Source organism: Dendropsophus ebraccatus, chromosome 6 (assembly GCF_027789765.1).
Source record: "Dendropsophus ebraccatus isolate aDenEbr1 chromosome 6, aDenEbr1.pat, whole genome shotgun sequence".
In the NCBI taxonomy this organism is placed as follows: Eukaryota; Metazoa; Chordata; class Amphibia; order Anura; family Hylidae; genus Dendropsophus; species Dendropsophus ebraccatus.
Genome location: NC_091459.1, coordinates 110316775 through 110336631, shown reverse-complemented (window position 1 = coordinate 110336631; position 19857 = coordinate 110316775). Strand labels below are relative to the sequence as shown.

The 19857-nt window shown below is 41.0% G+C and overlaps 1 protein-coding gene and 1 long non-coding RNA gene across 4 annotated transcripts in view; one reads left to right on the top strand and one right to left on the bottom strand.

The window, feature by feature from the left end:
- The window catches only part of RYK (receptor like tyrosine kinase), a 71831-nt gene that overhangs the window by 40482 nt on the left and 11492 nt on the right, over positions 1 to 19857 (top strand). The window contains exons 8-12 of one of the 3 annotated variants that reach the window (XM_069975655.1): positions 1339 to 1392; positions 4098 to 4223; positions 8535 to 8621; positions 14788 to 14857; positions 18251 to 18383. In XM_069975655.1, the coding sequence (XP_069831756.1) occupies positions 1339 to 1392; positions 4098 to 4223; positions 8535 to 8621; positions 14788 to 14857; positions 18251 to 18383 (470 nt within the window). Of the gene's footprint in view, positions 1 to 1338; positions 1393 to 4089; positions 4224 to 8534; positions 8622 to 14787; positions 14858 to 18250; positions 18384 to 19857 lie in introns of all 3 variants that reach the window. The other 2 variants (XM_069975657.1, XM_069975656.1) reach the window with 2 other exon arrangements.
- LOC138795923 (uncharacterized) overlaps positions 14717 to 19857 on the bottom strand; it is a 28463-nt gene continuing 23322 nt past the window's right edge. Inside the window, exons 2-3 of the long non-coding RNA XR_011363687.1 lie at positions 17067 to 17226; positions 14717 to 14892 (exon numbers count right to left, since the gene is read on the bottom strand). This is a non-coding gene — a long non-coding RNA (uncharacterized lncRNA). The remainder of the gene's footprint in view (positions 14893 to 17066; positions 17227 to 19857) is intronic.

Sequence of the window (19857 nt, the reverse complement as noted above, 5' to 3'; positions counted from 1 at the left end):
GTGTGAATATGTGACACATTGCTGGTCAGCTAGAAAACCCTCTTATATCTGTATGTTGTCGTTCTGGTAGCGTTTGTCATGACCCTTTTAAAAGGTTGTCTATACGGACCTTGCCCCATTCTGTGCATAAGCGTTCCCTTTTCACCTCCTTGCAAGTATTTTATTCATGAACTTTTACAATTGGCAGAGATGATTAACAGCTGGGAAGGGTAAATGTGGCTGGGATTTTAGCACACCATAACTAGATATAGCTGGGAAAAGCGCACAGCTGCGTGCTTCACCCCCTGCTTACCACAAAGTCTGACTGGTTGCAGGAGATGAGCTCCATTGTAAGTCTATAGCGTCAGATTGAGTGATGAGGTGGGGAGAAAGGGAACAAACCCCCGCCCCCCCCCCCAAAACATAAGGCTTGTTGCTTCGGACTCCATGTGGTTTATTGTGCTCACTTGCAGATTGTAGTCTTAAATCAGTATTGGATGCAATGTCTGTAAGTGACAACCAGCATGGCCATCATCATTGCTTTTACACACTGTTAAATGGTGAGAATGCTCTTATACCTTGGTGTTTCTCACTTTAATGGTTACCAGTGGATTCACTGAGGTGCATAACCAGCTCTACCCCAGCACTTCTGTTTTCTTCTTTCACCTGATGTGACTATATTTGTTGCAAGGAAGAGCGTTTTGTCATGTTGCCTCTACCACTCCGTCAATTTAGTAACAAACGTTAATATCTGTTTGTTTTTTTTGTCAGCAGCAGGTAGCGGCCGGCCGCAGGGTTTATTATTTTTTTAATGGCAGGGCATGGGGGGAAAACCACAAAACGGCACTAACTTACCTTTCCTTGCTTAACTTCCGTGCCTGCGATCTGCCATCTGACTGTCCCCAGGACCCCCGCCGGAAGGTATTTTTCCCAAAGTAATGATGACATCACGACTCGGGGGCGAATGCCCATCCCAGCTGATGGACAGCCCACTCAGCCAATCATTGACTGGAGCGACGTCCCTCCCCAGTCACTCACTGGCTGAGCAGCCAGTTCATCAGCCGGGTCATGACGGAAGCACAGGAGATCCCAGAGCCCAGAAGGGTTCCCGGGGCATATCAGATGGGGAATCGCGGGCACAGGGAGAGGTAAGTTAGTGTCATTTGTTGTTTTACCCCTGTGCCCTGCCATTAAAAAAAACAAAACCCTGTGGCTGGACTCCATTAAGGAATAACTGTTGTCTGGGGTGGCCTAGAGATATGAATAGAATATTCCTAAAATGGGTTAGGGGTTATTGATTCTGTCCCTTGTGGGTAAGGTAGCTTGGAGGTTAACACATTTTTGTCCCTGGTGGTCTAGACGCAACGGGGGAACACGGCAGCAGCGGCGCAGGAACGACACGGAATCTAAACGGTCAGTATATTACATTCTGTTTTTTTTCCAATTGGGCAAAACCCATTAAGGATAAAACTAATTTGCTAGAAAATCACAAAATACTCAGTTGACCCTGGTCATTAGTGGAAAAGAATTTTTTATAATTTGTGTGTAATTATAGGAAATCTGTATTATATATAGCCTTGACAACCGAGTATCGTGCTAGACTGCCCAGTACTGCCATCCCTTATTTCATACTTTGTCATGGTTTCTTCTTGCTTAGAATTATTTTCACCAGATGGTGGCAGCGATGATCATTGGATTCTCTGCATTACAGTATCTTGTGTGTAGTGTGTATATATGTGTATAATATATTTGTCTCTATGTGTGTGTAAGATACACTATATATATTTGCACACATTACATATATATGTGTAATATCTAAATATATATATATATATATATATATATATATATATCTATATATATATATATATATATATATATATATATATATATATCTATATATATCTATATATATCTATATATATATATATCTATATATATATATATATATATATATATATATATATATATATATATATATATATATATATATATATATATATATATATATATATATATTAGTGTGTGTGTTTGTGTGTGTTTTTTTCCCCCCTGGAATAACACATAATTGATGCCCCCTGACTCTCACCTCTGATCATTTGACTGTGTGAGTTGGGGCGTATGGAAGCATTCTTGAAGTGTCTCATAGGGGTGGGTTTCTGTATGTTTTTGTGTTTGAAATATTCAGGATTTTATAGATTTCTGGAGACTTTGTTCAGTGCAAATAGCTCCAAGCAACACTGCAAAGGCTTTCAACCCAAATATTCTGGAGATACTTGTGGGATTTATAGCACTTGAAGGGCAAATCTACTGAGGACAACCCTTTTTTAAATAAAAAAAAAAACACAAGTACAGTCACCACAGTGTTATTATATCATTACATAACAGCTATTCCCATCTAAGGGTACAAACCCACACACCGTATACGCAGCAGATCTGCAGCAGATTTAATGGTGCAGATTTGATGCAGTGTTCAGTTATTTAGATCTAATCTGCTGCGTATTTGTTGCGTATTTGTTGCGTATTTGCTGCGTATACGGTCTGTGTTTATACCCTTACAAAGCAGCTGTCTGTTATGGCCGGCTCAGGAGTTACACCTGCGTGCATTGAGGAGGTACAACTTTACTGATGAGTCCATGTCCTATGGTTAGGCAGAGACAGCAGTGATCCTTTGCTCTGTCCTTAGCCTTTACTATGCCATTTTGCAAACCACAATTTGCTTTTGCCAGCATGGTTACCTGAAGCTTAGACAGATCTTAGCCAGAAGGTAAAAGCCAACTATGACAAGCTAGGAAATGGGGCCCACTTGGGTTATGTCAGCCTGACAGTGTCTGATGGAATTATTTTGATAGGCATATAGCGTCTTATGCTGTTGGGAACCTTCTGGGTGCATTGCTCACTATGTCATCTATCTATCTATCTATCTATCTATCTATCTATCTATCTATCTTAACGTTTGACCAAATACAGTTATAACCTGGTCACTATAGCCAAGGACCAGGTGTCCATCTGTAAAGTGCAGCATAAAGTGTGTTATGAAGTTATCTCTCTCCTATGTTTCCTTGGTATCGCAGTGGTATGGTTGAAATGTTGAGTGCTGGCAATCTTAATGGACAAAGATCTGGTTAATGCACATAAGGACACTTAACACGCTTAAGTCCCTGAGGTTTTTAACATTTACCTGTTTCTAGGAAACTTGAATGTCAGCCATTATACATACTTCTACTACCTAGAAGTACATGACTGTCCGTGTAAGATAAGAGCCCTGTGTGCTAACCCTATGGGTACTGTGATGGTGGAAATGTTGGTTTGGAACCAACAGTGAAGAGAACTTAATAATTAGAGAGAGAGATTTCACAATTGGTTCCAATGTATGTATATTTATTTAACTTATTTTTTGTACAGATGTAGCCTATGTTAACTTGATCACAATGACGTGTTTAACTCAACCGTCAAATTGACTTAGCATAGCTCCCTGACACAATTGTTAACCCTGGCTACATCTGTACATATAAACCTAATGCATTAGTTCTTCAGCTGGCTGTATTGTCACAGTGTTCACCAGTGTGTCATATACTTTTCCTCTGTTCATGTACAGAGCTCAGATTGGTTGTAGAGATTAACTTTTTCTTTGATGTTAAATGAATACTTTTACTTTACATGGAAAAGATACTCCCAGCCTTACACCAGTACACAGATTGGCAATACCATTAAATGCCTTATATTGTGTAAGGTCCTTCTTGTGCCTTCAAAATAGGCCTGGACTTCAAAACATGTTAGTTTCTTTCGCTACATGGTACCAATATGTTATCGACAGATCCTTTTAATAAGTTGTGTGCCCTGGCCTCCATGGATCAGACCTGTTTTTTCAGCACACCCAAACTTTGAGATGTTCCTTAACCAGTATACACTGTATATAACGTATCCCATCCTTTGACTGGAGATAATCTAAGCTATTCAGTTTACTTGTCAGTAGCTCCATTGATATGGCTGATCGATGTATATTGTACATATTCCACTTGTGACCAGTATATCAGTGATGGGCTTTTCTGTCATTGTTCTCATCAACACTACCAGGGTATTCATATTGCTTTTGTTTGGCTCCATTGGCTCCTCAGGTTATCCAACGCTGCGGATAGAGAAGAATGACCTGAAAAGTGTTACCCTGCAAGAGGCAAAGGCCAAGGTAAAAGACATCGCCATCTCCAGAGAGAGAGTGACGCTCAAGGATGTCCTGCAGGAAGGTATGGCATGAGTTTTTCTTTACTTATTCTATCTTCCTTTAGCTCTTACTTCACAAAATGGCTTCCCAGGCACTGAGCATAGGAAGATTACAGAAATATTGGTATAGGTTTTTACCTGGAAGAATTGAGTTCCATGATGGTACGATGAGCAATTCATGGTTGAGATGCTTTGCCTTTTAATGCTTTTTGGTGTTTTAGCCACAAAACCTTAGTAATATTCTATCCATTTATGTAGAGTTCTGTCACAGCCCTTTGAAATCTCTTTTCCACATTTCCATGATATAAAAACCATTTCTTTTAGTTACTGACAGATAAAGGTCTTGCTCTATGTGCAGTGTGCCCTGATTCCTGTAACACAGAGACCTGAGATAACATTGCTTCCTTATGCTAATCAGTTATATTAGGTAACAATTGTAACTTGGCAGCAGTTTTACTATATATTAGGTTCTGGAATAGTCATTATGAGAAACACAGGCTCCTCAAGGGATATGACCATTGTGCATTGGTGACTGCAAAATAATCATTGTCCTCTTCAAAATAGAGTGGTATTCCTTAGGCTTTTGTTTTTGCTTGAAAAAGCAACACCATTCAAGTGAGCCTCCACTGATAACGTATCCTAGAGGTGAGACATCATTTCTAAAGGTCCTATTACACAGAATAGTTATTTGCTAAACCAGGCAGATATCTTCCCTTGTAATAGACGCTCCTTCACTGTAAACCTGTCAAAAATAATCTGTCTTTAGTGCCACATTTCTTGAGTCTTAGATGTGTGATTGACAACTGATTAACGCAAAGGGCTACGTAAGCAGTCTAGCGATAACCATGAAGCCCTGGCCGCACAATCATCCAGCCATGTAGTAGACTCTGTAAGCGAGCACCGATCTAGTAGATTGGCACTCATTTACAGCCCGGCTGGGGCCATGTAATACAGTCTTAAAGTCATTTGAGGACTCCTATTAAAGGGAATCTGCCACAGGCTGAATCATAGCTTGCTACAAGAACCATGTCTCCCCAGCAATAGGATTAGTCACCACCTGATCTCCGAATTGCGATAGGTTCTCATAAGGCGTTACACTAATTTACAGCAAACCTGCTCATAGCTCACCTGATTATAGAGACATATATTACGTTAGTTGTGTAAGGCCTGTAAGCAATAGTAGTCATTCTGTGCAGTTTAGTCAACTCGCAGAAGTTTGCCCTCTTTTTAACTACCATCTTAGAATTCTTGGCTGTGACTTCCCCATTCTCCCATTGATACTTGTGATTTTTGTCACATGTCCTTCAGACCCAGTCTTTCTGACGACTATTAGGATTGCTGCTTAGATATCACATCCTTTTTTTGTTTTTACAAAAGTCAGTAATAGTGAAGGAAAAAAAAAACCCTACAGATTAATGTACGTTGCTGAGACTTTACAAATACCACCTATATTGTCACATTTGGAGTTTCTCAGGATTGGATCCAGCTTTTCCATGCACCCCGGGAAGAAGTGACAAGGACTTTAATGTGACACTGTCACCCACTTTGTGCATTCTGACATCTCTACACAGGTGTAAAGGGTAAATTTTAGCGTTTTTCATACCTTATTTCATATCATATGTCATGGTGTTTGTTCAAGTAAAAAGTGTCCTTTTATCAACTGCAAATTGTATCAAGTGGGCGTGGCCTCACATTACCACCACTTAGCCCCGCCCACACAGTTGGTCCCGCCCCTTGACAGCCATTGGTTGTCCGACGTAAAGGGGGTGGGGTCTAGACCTTTCGGCCAGTCTGTTCCAATGGCCGGCGAGGGGGTGGGGCCAACTGTGACGACATGGGCGGGGCTAAGTGGCGCTAATGCCAGGAGGCCCTGTCCACTTAACACAATCTGCAGTTGATAAAAGATGACTTTTTACTTGAACAAGCACCATGACGTATGATATAAAATAGGGTATGAAAACAGCTAAATTTACCCTTTACACCTGTGTAGAGATGTCAGAATGCAAAAAGGAGGTGACAGTGTCACTTTAAGGGCAGCCGGCCGATAAGCAGACTAAGCGATTTGCTTTTGTTTTTACTGTAAATTTGCCCATCCCTAATCTTTATCCAAAGGTCTAAAATTCTGAGTGTGTTATCTTTATCGGGCAGGGCTCTATTTTTCTGCTCTAGAGCTCTCATTGGTGCTAAATAATTCTTCCTGATGTCAGCTGCTGATATTTTGAGGACCTACTAGCATGTGGACTTATACAGCTCCTATCTAACTAAATTCAGAATTATTCATGAGAAAATCAATCAATTGCAAATTTTTACACAACACTCGTACATTTTTGTGCGAAGCAGAAAAGACCCAAATCTCTGATCAGAATGAGGCTTGTGCAAACATTTCCGACACCTTTTTATACCAGAAAACGGTCACGCGAACCTTGATAAATTTTCCTCTTTAGTAGACATTAAGCACCCTCTAGTGGTGGCTGCAGGCATCCAGAATTTTATTATTTGTAGGGGTTGTCTCTTGGATATTCCCTCTTGATATCCAGATGTCCTATTTGGCAGGTTGGCTTTGAGTCAACTCGTTGATTACAAAATGTAAAATGCAGCGAATACATGTTATTGACTGGGCCCCTGGAGGCCTGTCTGTTAGTCAGACGTCTCCTTCCTCTGCACTTCTCTCTCTATATGTGTATAGGGATAACTCTTTGTTTCAGAACAAGAATCTTTTGGGCTTTTACTGAATGGTGCCATATTGTCCCCCATCTGCTTTTTTCTTATGGCCTTTTCTGCTATATAAGTATCTGAATTTTTAGTTTCTGCCCTCCTTCAGTCATTCTGAAAGCCCCATTGTGGCGCTAGCGGCACAGTCGTTTTAATATAAGTTGACATTTGTTATGATATTTAATATACGTAACGCATGGTATGCACGTAATATTGCAGAGTTTACTTTAACATAAACCATTCATCAAGTGAGAAGTCTTTAAGTAAGGCCGAGTCTCGGCTTGTTCTCAGTCAGCCTGCTTACGCATGAACCCAAATCAGATGAATGTCAAACTAATGTTCTTCAGTTTTTTTTTGTTTTTTTTTTGCGCACAGTGCTGACATTTCAGGTAATGTTAAGGGGAGTTTACATATAAAATATTCCAAAAATTTGATTCCCTTAAAGCTACAGTTCAGTGAGGTAGTCCTCCGTGTGCTTTTATTTTTCTGCTGCTCTTCTGTCTATTGCTGCCTTTCTGACCTCTCTGTTTTAGAAAACTATTGTATTCCCTTTGAGAGCATAATTTTGCGGCACCTGTTTTTCAGTGCAGTTCTTCTGTTTTTCATGGAACAATATGAATACAGAGTGTGGCATTTGATTACCAGTGCCTACATTTGTTGGATAAGGCCATAGGCTGTGTCCATGTTTTCCAGGATTTCCTAGAGCTGCATCAAACAACTTCAGTCACCAGTAATCCGACAGTTTCTTGTTCGAAAGCCGAGTGTGCTGGGGGTTCACTCATATCTCGTCCTGACCATGTCTTGCGTGTACAGGGGCACCGCATAAAGACAAGTTATAAGGATATCAACACAGCTGCTCTAGAATTATTCAATGTGAAGTGCAGCCTTCAGGCTACTGTATGTTCCCAGCTTGTGTTTTACATGCACTTGGTTTACATGTAAAATATAGTCACTGCAAATAGACAGTGGGTCTGAGTTAGTCTGTTTTCCAAATCTATACATTTATTTTGTGGGAAGCAAAAGTGAAGTAAACCATTCTTTTCAGTCCTGCAAAATGTATGTATGCCTTCAGAAAAATAGTCAAATAAAGTCCCCAGTTGACTAAATTTGGTCCTGTTATTACACCACTGTATACATCTGCAGAAAAAAAAGAAAATGAACTGATGGAAAAGAGCCAGAGACCGTTTATACAAGAGTGTGGCCCCATCTGGGTATAGGAAAGACACTTGACGGGACCATAGCCTTATGTAAACTTCTTTTCCAGCACTCCTTTATTTTATTTCTTTTCTGCTCTTCATTTTGACAGTCTTATTTGTAGAAGATAGAAGTAGGTTTTAGTACAAGTTATCCTACAACTGACAGTCTGAAATGACTACAGGCTCAACCTTCCTTGGTCTATGTTGAGGTCTGGAATAGTAGAAATCCCTTTGTGCTTTGCCCATTTTACATAAAACTTTTCTAAATTTCTCCAGAATAACCAGGCTGCTTGATATGATGCGCTTTGGTGTCAGAAGCTTTGTCTGGAATCCGCTTCCAAATATCTCTAGGTTTGTGTCATGAAACCTTTTAGTTTTCATTCAATCCATACTCATACTTTTTTCTCTTCTGATTTGCTTACCCAGGAACATTTGGGCGAATATTCCATGGCATATTGGTGGATGACAAGGATCCAAGCAAAGAGAAGCCAGTGTTTGTAAAGACTGTGAAAGGTGAGTTGTTGGTTCTCGAATATACATGGGTAACACTAGCAGATTTTTCCAGCTCAGCGAAGTTTTTGTGTAGCGCTATGGGCCCTGCTTATAATTTTATACAGGTATCAGGGTTTATTCATTCTGGAGGTAAACATGCAGCTTTGAAACTGGGAAACATGCTGACTTCCCACATCCAATACCATTTTATTGTATCACTCCACAAAACCTGTGTCTCAGTGACTTCAAGAGGAAATGTTTTGAAAAGTGACATGTCACTTGTTTTCAGAGCTGAAGCCCACCACCACCAAGTCAATGGGAATTCGGGGTCATCCTGCAACCCCCCTCCTTCATGGTCACTTGTATAAATGTTGCAGTGGTTGGACATGCACCCATGTTCATTATTCACCTGCTATGGAACTCACATAGATGCCAAAGTATTGAGCTTGACTATCTTTGGCAGTCCTATAATGAGTGAATCGAGCACAAGCTCCTTTTTTTTTTTTTTTTTTTTGGTCTGAAATTTTTATTATAAATTTTCAAAGATATTACAAAAAGTAAACACATAGGCCCTAAACACAATGAAAAGCATATCAAAACAACAAACAAAACAAAACAAAATACAGTCCTTAACATAGTACATGCTAAAAGAGAAAAAAAAAGGGGGGGGGGGGGAGAAGGGAGGAAAAGGGAAAGCAGCCATATGTATCGTGAGTATCTAGGTTATTACATACCTCACAGTGACCCCTTGTTACATGTTGCTACTGCTAAGTAAGTAACGCTCGGCAAATTGGATGGTAAGCTTGTGTGGTAACCATTCATACATATCTGAATGCATGATCCTATGCGTAAACTACATTCATATGAACATTGACATACTATACCCCCACCCTCATACTCTAAATTGGTTGGAGTGACCGCCATTTATTCCATTGTTTCTCAAAACGACTTAGAGAGCACAAGCACCTTTTTGTGATACATATGTATATAAGGTGATTCTTTAAAATAAACTTGTCAAAACTTTTGATCGGTCTTGTTGCTAAGACCCCTTTGATTGCTAAAACAAACCAGAAGCGCTTAGTTAATGGCTTCTCTTCCAGCCTGCAAGAGACTTATTCTACAGAAAGTCTATTGACCTATCACCTGCACCTTCTGCAGGCTATATCCGGCAATCAGTTGGGGTCCCAGGTCCAGACCCACACACCGATTAAAACTTTTGACAGGTCTCTGTTTTGATATGTACATGACAGTAAGGGCCCTATTCCACCGGACGACTATCGTTCAGATTATCGTTAAATCGTTCGAATCTAAACGATAATCGTTCGGTTGAAATGCAGTTAACGATTAACGACCGAACGAGAAATCGTTGATCACTTTATAAGACCTGGACCTATTTTTATCGTTGCTCGTTCGCAAATCGTTCGCATTGAATAAGATGTTGTTCGCAATAGAAACGAACGCAATAGCGAATAAATAGCGAAGAAAAACGATCACAATTATGATTATAAGTAACTATTATCGTTCCATGGAAATGAGTGAACGTTTTCAGGTCTTTCGCAATAGCTGTCGTTTGAGATCGTTAATCGTTAACGATTATGCAAACGAAGATCGTCCGGTGGAATAGGGCCCTAAGGGTATATGTACACTGAGTAATTCTCGTGGATAACTTGCCCCGGATTCCGCTGCTTGCCCCCTGCGTGGAATCAATTCTTTGGGCGGGTGGCAAAATCCGCCCAAGCATAGAATGGAGTCCATAGGACGGGCAGAGTCAAGTGGAGTGTGAGTGACGGAATCTGCGGCAAGTTATCCGCGAGAACAATGTGCATATACCCGAACACGTAAAAATTTATTTTCCCCCAAAATTGCTTCATTGTGTTATTTTAGATTCAGTCAAGTAATAGATATTTTTATTTACAAATGATTTATTTACATACTCTGCACAGTCATTCATGATAGTACAGGACCTGATGTCACGTGGAGCTTTTTATCATAAGACCGTGGTGTCTTCTTTTTGTTTCAGAAAATTTAGTTAGAAGTCCAGCCAAAATGTTAGAAAAACTTTGTACAACTCTTGTCTCAAAAAGCCTGCTGAGTGCACAGGCTTATCCGACCTCTGTAAGAATTTACTTGAAAACAAGCCCGAGGCCTCACTTTGTCCTGACATATTTACTTTCTTTGGTTCCTTCACTTTGAATGAAGTACTAAGAAGAATCCTCTACGGTTGTTTTGGCAGTGGGGACAGGGCCAATGTTTTCATTGCAGGTTTTGGGCCTGTGTTGTGTCAGTGTAGGAGCTTGACATAAATGTGCTTGGCATAGACCACTACAGAGCTGAACAGCGATACTAGAACACTTTGATTTCAGGGAGGTATTTTCGTACAGGGGTTTTAGTTGCAGGTTATTAGCTTGTACCTGTATTTACAGCATGCAGCCAAATGCATTAGTTCCCCCTTCGCTCAACAATGGTTACACCTAAGTGCCCCCTACACCCACCACCACTCAATAATTTAGGAAGAAGGATGTCTAGTGTGTGAAATCCCTCTTTATAGCCCTATTCCCTTTAAAGAGTCTATTTTGTTCACAAATTCACCACTACATCTATGACTGAGCTTGTGCAGTCACCTCCTGGCATATGTAGCTTCACAGGTTGCTGCACTCCGGTCTGCTGGAGGACAGGATTTCTCTAGATTATCCCCTCTGATGCAGGTACATGAGTGAGTACACACAAATCATATTGCTGCTAATATAGGTGGGTTTTCTTGTTTTTGTTTCCTCATTTATGTGATTCATTCTGAACTCCTTCCTCCGGCATACATTCTGGGCCTTACTACTCGTCATATTTTTTTTTTTTCCTGTAGTCTCCTCCCAAGCTTTTTTTTTTTTTTTTTTTTTTACCAACAACATGGCCATATGACTGCTTATTTTTTGAGGGAAGAATTGTTATTTTTATCGGTACTGTTTTGGAATATGCATAACTCTTTGATGTTTTTTTTTTTTTTTGTTGTTTTTTGGAAGGCAGATTAATGGAGATGTCCGGCCATACGCATTTTTCCCAAAGAGCAGGGGCACAGGGGAACGTAACAAACTATGCTAACTCACTTCTCCCTGTGCCTCTCTAGTGATGGATCATGGCTCCAGGACCTGCTCATTGACAGCCCTCTCAGCCAGTCAGTGGCTGGGGCAGGACAACGCTGCAGTCACTGGCTGAGTGGGCTGTCCATGCCGGGATGGGCATTGTACCCCTGAGTTGTGACTTCTGCACAACTCGGTGGGCGGGGAGGATGCCTTCCGGTAGGGGACCTGGGGGTGCATCATGGGCATGGGGAGAGGCAAGCAATCCATAATTGTTAATTTCTCCCCTGCTGCCTGACCAAGGTTTATAATCTGACTTCTCATTTAACAAAATACAAAAACCCTAGTCTTTTTAAAGAGTGTTTACTGTGCGATAAATAATAAAACAATTCTATTGTTCAGGTCTTTACATCATGCATCAGTACTCTGATGTAATGCATCAGTACTCTGTGTCTCCATTGTGCAACAACCATTGTCAGGCTTGTTTCTTAAAGTTCCTGGAGTGACGTATAACATGTTTCCCTCTACTATATACTGTCCTTTTGACTTCAATATTCCAGTTTTGAGCATTTATGTCCTTTGGCTTTGTATGCATTTGAGAGTTGTCTTTCCGTTTCTTTGTTGCGCCATATTACAGATTACTATGGAGCCCGGCGCTCTAGATTAGCAGATAGGCTACATTTGATTTGCATAAGGGCCCTTTGTCTTACCAATGAGGTTCTCACATTGAGACAGTGTTCATAATCCTATTTTTACATTTCCACCCCTTCTTAGCTCTGTTCTCATACTCAGAATACTTCTCCTTTTTGTAAAAGCTGCTCAGAAACGTGAATTTATGGAGCATTGTGCCGTTTCAGGATGGCAGCTCTGCTTGCGTGGAGAAAAAGAAGGAAATAATATTGATAAGAACATACAATACGGATGCTGGAACTGTACACTCTGATAAGATTTGTGTTTCCTCATACAATCTCGCAGAATGTCAATCCACCGCTCCATAATCCAACAAAAATAAATCTCACTGTTTCACGTCTACTGCAAGGAAACAATGGGAAAGCAAAGTGTTGGAGGTGACAGATTTTTTGCTTATCAATAATGTTTCAGTGGAAGGAAGGCAGCGGACTGAAATACTGGGAGTGGGAAATAGGATAAATAAAGCTTTTTCCGCTTCCCTTTCTGCTGCTTTTTAATTAGTGTTTGAGGCTGGAAAATTACATGACGACCTATTTGACTATTCCCTGATGCAATGTAAACCTGAAACATGTAAAAATAAAATTCTTCTTTCACCAGTCACTTTGGCCCTTACTTCATTTGAAACTACCCTTACATGACTATATTGTGACCATATTGTTCTCCATCCATGTAGATCTCATAAAGTAGATGTCCACTTTAACACTATGACTTTAGGTTTATGCTTAGTACTTTTTAGTGTACATCGATCACCCATAACTGTCCAACCACCTTCCTAGCATTATGTAGGTGCTCTTATGCTTCCAGAGCCGCTCTGACCCATCAGTGCATCAACGCCACAAGACCTTCCAAACATGTCCTGTCATTAGCGGTAGTTCCTTATGTCCTATAAGTTTTGAGAAGTGGTCTGCATGGATCAGGTTTTTTTTTTTTTTTTTTGCACATCCCAAAGATACTAAATTGAATTGACATATTTGATGTTCCTCAAACCATTTCTGAACAGTCCACTGTGATTAGGATATATTACTCCTATAAGGGGCTATACCTGCTCTCCCACAGTGTTTAGGTACGTGTCATAGTAACATTCACTTGAATGTCACTATCCAAAGTCTCCCAGCAGAACATTGACTCGAGCATTACACTGCCTCAATGCCGTCTGTGTGTGACGCACTTGCACACGGTGGTCCATTTGATGTGACTTATCAGGCCAGGCCTCCTCCTTACATTGCTCCATTGTCCAGTTTACACCTCATGTGTCTGTTGTAAGCTCTTAGTAGTGGGCTCAATTTTTATGCCACGTCTGTTTTATATGTCACATCCTTGGCTACACCCCGCGTTTTCTACCATTGAAGTCTTTCTCTACGCTTCTGATACTGTTTTTTTAACCTTTTTAAGAGATAATAGGGTTGTGATACTACACAGCAATGTAGTGTTATGGGGAAATAAGTGGAGAATGTGTTAATGCTCCATTTTCCCAGCAATGATGGAAACCTATAGTGGCTATGATGACCTAGCGTCATACTGTGCTGTGTACTTCCTCCGACTATTTCCAGAAATACTTAAGTTCTGTTTTTTGTTTTTTTTTGTCCTGTAAAATACTGCTTGGATTTGAGTAATGGTTGTCTGCAGTGCAATGGTGGGGGACTTGGGCGGGGTCTTTCACTAATACCAATAAAAGGCAAAGCCTGCTGATCGCCTTTAATGTAGGCAATGAGAGATGTGTGTATGTGTAATCCTTGAACAGTAACTGTGCCTCTTTCCTTCACCAAACAGCATAAAGTAAACTCAGTACAGATTCTGTCACGTCCCTTTGCTCTGCTCACTTGAGACTTACTTAAGTGACTCCAAGTTTTGCTTGCTTGGTCTTGTAGTCTGCTTTTAAGATTACATCAAAGAGAAACTTCTCTCCTCCAAATACCTGTATTTTTAAGCTGCCGTCTGTTGACATTAAAGTCCTTGTCATTGTGCTCTGTGCATTGTAGTCCAGGTAAAGAATGTTTGATGCACAGCAGCGCAGGATTGTACTATCTAGAGCACAGGTTTCAAACCCAGGCCCTTCAGCTGTTTAAAAACTACAATTCCCATCATGCCTGGATAAAGCTTTGGCTCTCCAGGTATGATGGGAATTGTAGTTTTTCAACAGCTGGAGGGCCTAGGTTTGACGCCCCTGATCTAGACAACAGTCCCTCGTACTGTACATACTGTCATTTTTTATGTCTGCAGCACCAATTAAGGATTTGTCGTGTAAGTCTGATTCTTAAGAAGAACATTGACACTTTGGACTTTGAGTGATAGAGGAATTGTGTACCCTCATGTAGAACATCAGTTTTATTGTTTTGTTGCAGATTATTTCTCCATTTAAATATGTCTCCAGTACGGTAAGATGTCTTATATAATCTTTCCTTGTCTTGTGTAATTCTTGCTTTTAGATCAAGCATCTGAAGCTCAGATTACAATGATGCTGACAGAGAGCTGCAAGTTACGGGGTTTGCACCACAGGTAAGTGCCTGGATTCGTGTTACTTCCTCTCCTGACTGTTAAAAAAAGAAAGTAATTTGATTTAATTAGTAAATTATTAACTTGTCGCGACAAAGGACGTAACTGTACGCACATTTTTGCAGTTCATTAGCGCTCATGGACGTACAGTTACATCCTTGGATGAAGCTGACGCAGAAGCTGCACCCTTTCTATCCGCTGTGGGTCCTGGCTGTCAGTGATAGCCGGGCACCCGCTGCAACTGCAGAGAAGTTAGACAAATGCTAATTTTTTCTTTAATTTTTTTAATGAAATGAGGACATTTTTTTCACAAAAAAATTGTACGATTAGCGGCCAAAATTTACCACTAACCTTTTAAAGCGACTCTGTACCCACAGTCTGATCCCTCAAACCGCTTGTACCTTCGGATAGCTGCTTTTAATCCAAGATCTGTCCTGGAGTCCGTTCGGTAGGTGATAGTTATTGTCCTAAAAAAACAACTTTAAAATTTGCAGCCTGTGTCAAATTGGTGTGGCCTAGAGTACCCATGCTCTAGAATTGCAACACCAATCCGTCTCTCCTCCCCCGCCCTCCGAATCATTAGGAATGCCCCTAGAACATTTTCTTCTATTCCTCACCTGTGTGAACACTGCACATGGGCTGGATTGTTAAGGCACCTCTGCAGTGTTTAAACAGGTGAGGAATAGGAGAAAATGTTCTAGGGGCATTCCTAATGATGAAGAGGGCGGGGAGGAGGGACAGAGAGGTTGTGCCAACCTAATGCACAGACACTCTAGGCCACGCCAGTTTGACACGGGGCTGCAAGATTAAAAGTTTGTTTTTTAGGGCTTTCCGAAGGTACAAGCGGTTTGGGGGGGTCACATTGTGGGTACAGAGTCACTTTTAGTACAATCTGTCACAGTAAAACTATCTCGGAGACGTTGGGATAAGTTATAGCAACACAGAGCTATAACCACATAATGTGAGACAGGTCAGATTTCAAAACTCTGGTCCTGTGGGCTGTACATCAACTGGGACGTGACGTCAACAGTGCAGGAGATCCCAGAGCCCCTGATCCAAACTGACATGTCCAAAGTTTTCTAAAAGTTTATGTACACTTTAAGAAGACAACATAAGTTTACAATTGTTCTTTTATGATTGATACCAGTACAGATAGCACACTGGTTCCAGTACAGATGGCATGTAGAGTGGTTCACATGTTCTTTGCTATGAAGGGGAATTCTGGTGTCTTGACGCAGGAAGGTTTTCACGTTGGTCTGCTTTACAAACAATAAAACCAAAGCATAATCTCCCCTTTGTGTCAGGGAAGATGCATGAGCTCATACGTGTTTGGATCTGCTCAGAGCATATACTTCTGGTATTGAGAGAGGATTAAGAACTAAAAATGTGAACAGACTGTATAAATAGTACGATACCTCCCTGCTGTCCGGCTATGTGTATACTATGTCCCATGTCTTCCAAGTCCAGATCTGTCATCATTCTGGTTACTAGGAGGCCCTGTATCTGCACAACCAGTTCATAGTGACCTTCTAACCTGCTTACATTAAACACTAGTGAGATCATGGAAATTATTATGTAGCTAATACAGGGCTTTATCCTAATCCAGAGGGTGATAACTTACAGCCCATGAGATCAGTAGGTAAAAGGGACAATGAAGAACTAACATTCTGTCAACACTTCCCATGATAGCCCCCATTTCCCTGATCCTGTTCTGTCTCTCGTCTCAAGAGTATGATGGGAAGACAAAACCATGATGGGAAGTTACCCTGTCTGTTCCAGGGGTAGAGGGTGTAGAGAGAGGTTGTGCTACGAGAAGGGAGAACATTATTTTCCTTGTCTTGCAGGAAGCCTTGTAGACTGACTGTCTTCTATTACAGGAACACTCGGCCTAAATTGTATTGTCTGCCATGTTTCCTGTGTGCACCATTTTTTGGTGTCCCCTTTCAGGATGTAATGGTCTCTGCTTTAAGTAATTGTGTCATATATAGCGTGGTGATAGACTAGCGTACAGTAGGGAGCACGTGTCGGTGTGTTTGCTCTGCATTATACACTTGGACACTTCTAGTTCTCTTCCCTTCCTCTCCGCTCTGTTTGTGAAGCACGTGTCGTGTTTTTCAGTAGCCGCAGGCGACTTCGCTACCTCGGCACATATTTCAAAATCATTTTTCAGTACTGAGGACATATTAAATAGGGATTTGATTGTTTTACTCACTTGTGCCCTGTGGGGAGAGGTTTAATGTCAGTGTTCCTGGCTTCAACTTTGAAAGAACGCCAATTTCTCTTCCCCCTGCTGCAGAGTACATTTTGCAATGCTGTGTACAGCTGCAGATGTCGTATCATGCTCAGCCTTCATAGGGTATGGGACGGCCTGACTAGTAGAGAAGAACATTATATAGTAGCAGTTGTGTGTAATTCAGATTATTAATCATCATACAGGATCATATGTGCATCTACTGGAGTATTCCTGTTCCCTCAGCTGAGCACTTTGTCCTTTTTGATTCTGCTTGGCTCTTATTGGAGAGCAGTGTATGGATCCATAGAAAGTCCATGTGTGCTCACCAGGAGACCTGATCACAAACTAGAATTGTAAAGTGCTGCGGAATCTGTTGGCGCTATATAAATAAAAATTATTATTATCTATTGTTAAGGTCTCTGCGCCCGGACCCCGACAGTGAAAGCCTGTCCAGTCAAAAGTTTGTCTTGTAGGTATTACAGATGAGGGAATTTAACCTCAGTGTGCGGCATTTGATTTGTCTGCAGCCCTAGGGAGTCCTGAAAGAGATAGATACAGCTTATGGCTGTATCCTTGTTTCCCAGGTAGTGTGCATGTGGACATAGTTTGTCTAAGGAGCCGGTCTCCTGCAGCAAAGAAAAGTGAAGCACCTAGCTCAGAGGTAGGGAACCTTGGCTCTCCAGCTATTGCAAAACTATAACTCCCATCATGCCTGGACAGCTAAAGCTTTGGCTGTCCAGGCTTGATGGGAGTTGTAGTTTTTCTAACAGCTGGAGGGCCAAGGTTCCCCACCCCTGACCTAGCTAATCACGTCTCCCATACTCGTTGTTGTGATCAAGACTGATCAAAAGTATTGACTAATATGACAGTAACACTTTTAACGGTTCACGTAACAGACAATAGTCCCTCCTCAGTTGCCTCATCTGTTCAATCAGTGTAAATGCTCATCATATCATGGATGCATCTGTGGCTAATGTACTGTCCCTGATAACATCCCATATATATATATATATATATATATATATATATATATATATATATATATATAATATTATCTTCATTGGTGGCAAAGAACAGAGTAAAGAATGGGAGTCATGTGCACAACTGTAATATAGGATGGATTTTGTGTCTCTATATTAACTCTATTTTCTCTTTTTGCTTAGGAATCTTCTTCCTATTGGTCATGTCTGTATAGAGGATGGGGAGAAGCCAATGGTGCTGCTGCCTTTTATGAATTGGGGGAATCTGAAGCTTTTCCTGCGGCAGTGTAAGCTGGTGGAGGCCAACAACCCACAGGTAACCTCACCTCTGACCGTCACTAATAAAACTACTCTTCTGAAACAAATATATCTAGCTTCCTACGACTATATATATATTCTAGCTATTGTTTGTCTTTTTTGTGCTTAATATAGATTCCTCTCCAGCAGTGTACAATCCTATGAATGCTTTGCTTTATTCATCCCGTCCGGATTTGCAAAGTGTCCTCCTAAACCTGAATTGGGAACAAATATGCTTTCTATATTAGCTACAACATGTCCAGTTCTAGGAACCGCTGACGTCCTATTTTGTTACAGCATAGTCTTGTGAAGCGTTCTCTCAGAAGAGAATGTAATATGTCCAATACAATGTACAAACAAACAGGGTATTTCCTGTGCATTGTCTCCTATTACTATGTGGTCCATGTAGGTAAACATGACCAATAAGTGCAGGAAATGGAGACTTTCCTGTGCTCACTGTAAGCGCACCTGATTTAGTGTCGAGGCTTCATGGCCTGACTCGTACAGGCGGCTACTTTTCTTCCACCGGAAAGCAATGCACAGTAGCATCCAATGTTAGAAAAGGAATAGTACTGTATTATTGGGAAGGATGATGGAATCCATAAGTAGCCTGGCTGATGGTGCATATCTTTTCAAGAAAGGGACCTAAGCTGCTGCCAGACACCTCATCTCCAGATATGGCATTGCAGTTCAGCATGCCCAATCCCCCTGACAGTATCTGTTGCTGGATAGTCAAAAGGTCTCAAATGTGTATACACTACTTTAGAACTGCCTTGTCTTACTACGATCATTTACTCTGATTCACAGCACGCATGAATGATCTCTCGTTGGTCATTTGGTCAATGCCTGCATTTTTTAGAAATGATTATCGTTTAAATTTGAACAATATAACGATTTTTTTCCCACCATAATCGTCCTGTGTAATAGGGTCTTAATAGTAAATCTGTTTCAGTAGTCCTTAGGAAAAAAAATTAAATGCTTTATATATTTTTATGGGAGCAGCTATATGGGAAACAGACACATTGCAGCAGTAAGTGTGCTTTATGGCAGCAGCAGTTATGTCATAAATTATAGGGAACTTTGTTACCAGTTTCATGCTGCCAAACCATGGGAAGCATGAAACTGATAAAAGCAGCAAGATGTCTGACACTGATTTACTCTAAAACACTCGGGGAAATCGTGTTAAAAAGTAGTTGTCACTGGTGGTGGTCCCAGATGCTGCGCCCAGCCCAGCCAGCCTTGAACATCTCTCTATACACTCCTGGGGAGAGATGTCACGCAATGCCAGTGTGATGGGAAGGAACCCCCCAATGACCAGTCACCCAGGTCCCCAGCTATGTTTTGGCTGAAATGCCTGAGCTTTTCCAAGTAAATCCGTGTTTTGGCATCCCACTGCTTGTATCTGTTTCATGCTTCTTGTGGTTTTTTCAGCATGTAACAGGTGATGGGTTTCTTTCAAAATCTCTAGGAAGGGAGAGGCCAGACAGTGACAG